This window comes from Apium graveolens, unplaced genomic scaffold, assembly GCF_009905375.1.
Source record: "Apium graveolens cultivar Ventura unplaced genomic scaffold, ASM990537v1 ctg3219, whole genome shotgun sequence".
NCBI lineage: Eukaryota > Viridiplantae > Streptophyta > Magnoliopsida > Apiales > Apiaceae > Apium > Apium graveolens.
Window position 1 is genome coordinate 23842 of NW_027417990.1, and position 7177 is coordinate 31018.

At 34.7% G+C, this 7177-nt stretch overlaps 1 protein-coding gene across 1 annotated transcript; it reads right to left on the reverse strand.

Annotated features, from left to right (window-relative positions):
* Window positions 1-4247: 4247 nt before the first annotated feature.
* Window positions 4248-6891, reverse strand: LOC141701016 (uncharacterized). Its single transcript, XM_074504662.1, has 4 exons — window positions 6587-6891; window positions 5398-5733; window positions 5265-5356; window positions 4248-4828 (listed from the first exon to the last, which is right to left on the reverse strand). Exons 1-4 carry the CDS (start codon window positions 6889-6891, stop codon window positions 4248-4250), a joined length of 1314 nt encoding a protein of 437 aa, XP_074360763.1.
* Between the last annotated feature and the right edge of the window lie 286 nt (window positions 6892-7177).

Genomic DNA, 7177 nt, shown 5'->3' on the forward strand with positions numbered 1-7177 from the left:
ATTGGTGTTATTAATGAAAATGGATTATATCGTTTAGAATTTGTGAGAGCGCACGATTTAGTGATTGTGATTTTTACTGTTGAAAGAGTGATGATAATATGAATACTTTTAGAAGTGGGGGGCATGCCACCCAAATTGGTAATGTACTTATACAAGATAGTGATATTAGATTTAGTTAGAATTTCAGGTTTTTACAAAAGAAGCATGTGCTTTACAACATCGACTCTTAGAAAGTGGTGATTTGGTTGCCAATATGAGGATTGTCGGGCCAAGATTACTTTAATAAAATTTGAAAGGGTTCAAGGCCGAAGAACTTCAGGAGTTGCTTCAAAGTTGTTTCATGCATGGGGGATGCAGAAGAAATGTTGACAATAGTGGTATATTATATTCGACATGTAGCAAAGATGACAATAATGGATGCAGAAGTATCCACGTATCGACACACACTAGTACAAAAAGTGCCATACGTGGCTGTCCAAATGGGTGATATGCGTCTGTTCACAATAGATGCGTATGGAGGAGACGTATTCGTTATGAGATATATGCATCAGTTAATAAACAGACGTATAAAATATATTGTGTCTGTTATAAACAGCCACAAAATATCAACAAACAGCTGCAAAAAGTCTTCATAATTACGTCTGCTTCTCTTAACAGACGCATAATATTTATTTGCATCCGCTTATAACAGCCGCATTAGACCAAAAAATAGACGCTTATTATAAACCGTTATGTGTCTGTTTAAGCTTAACAGCCGCAAAAAGTTTTTTTATATAAAATTTATATTATTCATGTATACATCAGCATACATCATATTGTCCATACGAGTACAATCAATATATACATTCTCCTCCCCCACAAATATATAAAACTTGGATATCCAATATACATCACAATCACAACCAGACTAAAATTACTACAACATAAAGAATGGTGCTCAACTCAATAAAACTATAACAAAATCAATGATCTCAATATCAAAGTATAATGTTTCATAATAATAAAAGTCTTTAACCTTAATTTTTTCTCGGCACAAAAATAATAACAACTCCATCATACCCCTACTAATCCTACAAATATTCATTCACAAAATAATCAGCCCAAAGGTCTCTAATTTCATCAATTTGTTGTCGAGTATAGGATTCTGCCCTTCCAATACCCTGTAATAGTATATACATATCAACATTAATTAATATTCATATTTCCATCACACTTGAAATATTTGATGTGGTTTCCAAGTACCTTAGCCCAATTATTCTTTCCGGTTCTACAATATCGTGAGACTAAATCAAACATGTACCTCATAACATAATAACCAAACTCGGTACCTCCACATTGTTGAGGACACTAAAAAACCAAAACCATCATATATTCCATTAAAGAAAAAATAAATTGACTTGTAAATTAAAAATTATAAAAGGTACCATAATATTTTTCATGCCAATGCATCCTACTATCCATACTAATGTTCTTGTTGCCTTTTGGAACCACATAGACTTGATATGCCCTATGAATTAAGAAAAAGTAAGCCACCTTTAAACATAAAAGAACACATCAAAAATGATATCATATTCTTCATAATTACATACAATACTTACACATTCAAAAATCCTTTGATGTGAATCTTTGGAGTTTTATTATGGAACTAAACACAAAAACATCACTTTCGCGACAACAGATAAGAAGTAACATCTAGTGATTACTACAAAAAGTATATATAAAATAGAGTTAGATATAAATTAATAGATTATTATTAATTACCAACATTTAATATGCTTACTGTTCAATGTAAGGTGCCAAGATAAAACATTTTTTTCGTGATTCCAGCATAACTTCAGTCATATAAGCAGTTATTCGATACGGATTTGTACGCACCAGGGCCAATGCTGACGGGCACATGATCCAAAATCATCAATATTAGATTCCTTGCACAATTTATTAATGTACCTAAATTTTAATTTAAAGACATGTCAGAAGATAGTTTTGTAGGATAAACATGCATCTTTTCATATTTATGAAATTAACCATCATAGAAAAATGGAAGTATAGACTCACACCATGAATATCTGCAAAATGGGTATATTCAAGCAACTCATCCTCAAAAATTCAGCTATATCATCGCGTGAGACTGATATGGGTTGTCCTCCAACAGATTGCACTTAAAAACTTCACTATCCTTGACAACATTGGTAATTTTAGATTTAGAAGGCAACATCATCATATCATGTAAATATTTACAATTTTCGCTCAGATTTTGTAATTCTTCATCACGATTAAAAGGCCCTTCATGCTTTTAAGTATGGGTTGCAGACCTTTGCTAGGGATCATTTTTAGTTTTTGATGGACTTTTGTCTTCTCTGGTACAATAGGATCCTAATTGAAAGGGTACCGAGAAGTTTATATTTTGAAAATAATAAATAAAAAGTTTGAACCATTATTTGTAAGGCAAACGTGTAATCAAAATGACAAATGTAATTTCAAATTCTCACATGTCCTAATAGAATTAGATTTTTGGCCATTGGACAAAGCTAACGCTTGCATCACCAACCATAATGTGCTCACTGCATGGCACTGGAAGAGAGGTTGTTTTATATTCACCAAAGACATCATCAACACATACTTTAATATTTTCTGGCGCTATTTGTACACCATGAACCATGTCAGCCTCTGGTAAAATTGATGGAAAAACTGTCCCCCTTGCCACAATCTGTTTTTTTTGATTTAGAGTTCATCAGACAAAGATGACATGGGTGGGATTCTGCATTACAAATAGGAAACTATTAGTAAAAGGCTTTAATAGACTAGAGATTGTGTAAAGGTACATCTGTAGGCATATATATAACATACAAAACTGCCATTAAGTGTCAAATTTGAATTTCCTGCTTTTTTTTGTAAATTAACACTCCTGACACTTGCGTACCTGAATATCTAGTAAAGGATCTGGAGTGTTTTGGGTCCACGGATTGGCAGCTACTACGAATTACCTCATTTGGTGGGGTACAAAGCTCAATTTCAAAATTGTTAGGAAGCGACATACCAATTTGCATAAAATGATCTAAGATGCCCGCAAGTTTCTAATGCATTTAATTAAGCTTGCTACTATACTTTGCATGCATCTCACCGATTTCTTTATTATACTTCCATGAATTTCACTCATTTCTTCCTTGCACTCCTCCCTCACTCTCCTGGTAATAGTAGCCAAGTCATCTACAGAGATAGTCCTGCTATTTTGCATATTTTTTCCTGATCCAAACACATCGCGAATGCAAGCCCCTCCTCCAACCCCTCTAACGTGTCCACCATGCTCCTTTTTTCAAGTGCACGTGTCAAAATATCATCATGACCGTGTGGACTCCATGACCCTTCATATATTTTATCATGCCAGGCTTACCTGTTCCAATACCTGGACACTACTAGTACTACATAATAATTTTTAATGTTACTGGAATTTAAATTATCTAGACGTGCCACAATACAATACTATGAAGTCTATAAGATAAATGTATTCTAACATATAGATGAAGCCATTTACCATTTTTTTCAACACTTCCATGGTGGAAGCTTTAGGGAAAAAATAACCTTCTCCCTCCTTCTTCTTAAGTCGTGCTCTAATCCAATCAAAACCACGACCATTACAATCATTAGATAATATAGACGGATCAATGCATTCAGACTGAGACAAATGAGCAATAGGGTTCCTCTTTTTTTCCATTCAATCCTCTTTCATCATAGCCACCCTTTCCTAGATAATATGAATGTGTGTTATTTTTTTGACGTTCATGTGCTTTCTCACGAATTTCCTGTTCCAAAACAACCATTACTAGTTACTTTAATTAGAGAAGAACTATATTGCTGCTGTTACCTGATTACTTAAAAATTTGCAAAAACCATGAATAAATCAAGAATCTTTTCTTGGATTGATTCAAACTAGATTCTGTACTTTCTTCCATTAATAAATCTGAAAAAAGAGCAAGTTCAGTTGTAAGCGGCATATCATGAAGACTAAAGTATTAAATGTATAATAAATTATACATGGTTATGTCGTACTGTTAAGTTTGCACAGATTACATAAACAATTTCCACAACTACAATAAACTAGACTAATAAAAAATAAAGTAACGAAATAATCTATTAAACCTACAACAAGATAGAAAAATAAAAACTAATAAACATATGCAATAAGCTAGACGTGGAAAAAAATAAAGAAAGAAACTAACATGACAGGTTAAGCATCTTACATATTTTATTTAATCAATCCACATTCCTTCATCGTGGTCATTACGAATGTAATGTGAATTAAAATTCTCGTCCTCGTATGAGGTTGGCAGCTCGGTAGAGAAAGGGGGATTCTCATTAAATTGGTTGTATTCATCTTCATCTACAACATCATCAATACCGAGAATTCGTCTCTTACCTTGAACAACAATCGAATATTTAGAGTCAACACGGTCTTCAATGTAAAAAACTTGTTTCACTTGTGTGGCAAGTATGAATGGGTCATCTTCATGACCAAAGCGACTAAAGTCCACCAAAGTGAAACCTAACTCATCCACTCGAACACCACGCCGAATAAACCACTTACATTTAAATAAAGCGATTTTAAATTCTTTATAATCAAGCTCCCAGATATGTTCAATAACCCCATAATATGAATTTTTTACATCTCGTGATTGATTGTTAGCATTTCTATCAATTTCTGTCGACGACACTCCTACACACACTCCGCTATTCTGCATAGCGCTTTTTCGATCTTGATATTTGGTATAGAATGTGTATCCATTAACATCATAACTTTCATATGACCTCACAAGAACTCCAGGTCCATAGGCTAACCATTATATCGTATTAGAAACTGAAGTAGGTGCTTGTGATATGAGAGACATTACTCGATCTTTAAACCATTCACCAAAAGAGCTGTTTTGTTCATATAACACCCACTTGCGACTCTTAGAAGGATGCATTTGGAAAATTTGGGTTACTGTTCCTCCAAGTAGGCATTTACTTCTGTCATGTGTTGTAGTACAAGATGAGCTCTATCAAGTATTTCAGCACCCGGAGAGATCATTTTTAGGCCCAATGTACCATGACCTTGAAGTCTACCCTCATGTCGAGATCTTGGAATCCCAATGGGATCCGTACTTGCTAAATAATCCGTGCAAAATTCAATTACCTCCTCCACATAATATGCTTCAACTATACTACCTTCAGGTCGATATCGACTCTTCACATATCCTTTCAACGTTCATAAAAATCTCTCAAAATACATGTGGCAAAGTGTGAAATACTGCTCAATTGGCAAAGTGTAACAATAATGTCAACTTGTAATTTATCCAACGAATCAGGATCAATCACTTTACTGCATATAGTGTTAAAGAACAAACAAAGCTTCGTAATTACAAATCTGACATGCTTCGGTAGTATTCCTTGAATTGCAATTGGTAGCAATTGTTGCATAACACGTGACAATCATGTGACTTCAAACCCACAAGTTTCAAATCTTTCATTGATACCAGCTTTTTAATATTTGAAGAATATCCATGCGGAGCTTTCACACTAGATAAATATTTACAAAAGCTAATTTTCTCTTTCCTAGATAAAGTATTACACGCCGAAGGTAGATATGAACGCTTTGTAGACACTTGTGGCGCTAACTCTTTTCGAATTCCCATTTCTTGCATGTCTAGTCTAGCCTTGATCCCATCCTTTGTTTTTCCAGGTAATTCAACAATGTTCCTATAATACTTTCACAAACATTTTTTTCAATATGCAAAGTGTTTCCAATATGGAAGCTCCCAAAATATGGATCTCTTTTTCCAAATATTATCTTGAGGCATTTTACAGAGCTTTCCAAGTTCAACATCAAGATCTTTGACCCTCTCGAAGGTCTCCAGTCCACTTAAAGGCATACAAGCTCCACGAGTCTCGACATGTCCATCAAAAGACTTCTTGTCCTTACGATACGGGTGGTTGCGAGGAAGAAATCTTAGATGATTCATATATACATTTTTTTGTCATGTTTTAAGCGGTAGGTGCTTGTACCATCTTCCCATATTGGGCATGCTTTTGCTCCTTTAATGGGGTATCCCGAAAGGTTACCATAACCCGGAAAATCACTTATGGTGCAAAATATCATGGCACGTAAATTAAAATGTGACTGATTTTAGGAATCATACACCGTCACACCTTCGTCCCATAATAATTTCAAATCTTCAATAAGCGGCTGAAGATAAACATCTATGTTATTTCCGGGCTCTTTAGGTCCAGATATTAGCACATATAACATTATATTTTGCGCTTCATACACAACCAAGGAGGCAAATTATAAATCGTGAGAAGAACCGGCCAAGTGCTATGATTACAACTTAAAGTACGATAAGGATTCATGCCATATGCACAAAGACCAAGTCGTAAATTCCTGACCTCAGCAAAATTCTGGAAACATTCCATCAATGCTCCTCCATTGTGGAGAGTCACTTGGATGTCTAAGCATCCCATCTGACTTTCTCCATTCTGCATGCCATCTTAAATATTTAGCATCTTTTACATTCGCATAAAGGCATTTGAAACGTTCCACAATAGTAGATACCAAACCACTTTAGCAGGAGGCCTTTTCTTTTTCTCTTCTGAATTATTACCATCTGGCTTATACCGAGATGCTCCACACTTAGGACATACGTGTAAATCTTCATTGTCATTTCGAAACAAAGAGTCATTTGGACGTGCATGTATCTTTTTCACATCCATTCCCATTGGACATAGTATCTTCTTAGCCTCGTACATAGAATTTGGGAGCTCATTATTTGGAGGAAGTATGCCTCTCATAAGTTTTAATAGGTCTGTAAAACTCTTATCAGTCCACCCATATTTTACTTTCATTCTACACAACTTCATTGTTGTTGACAATATAGTGAATTCACTATTGCAACGGGGATACAAAAGTTTCTTTGAATCTCTCACTAAGTTTTAAAGAATTTATGGCCGGTGAATGAAATGGTCTTCCACATCTTCTATCATCTCTTCTACTCTATCATTGATCTTATCATTATAATCTTCATCAATGGTCTTACTATTTTCCTCATCTTCACAATTTCGATGAGAACTCTCACCTGAATCAATTACCTCCCCATGCCAAATCCACTTAGTGTAATTCTTTTTGAAACCATGACTAAATAGATGG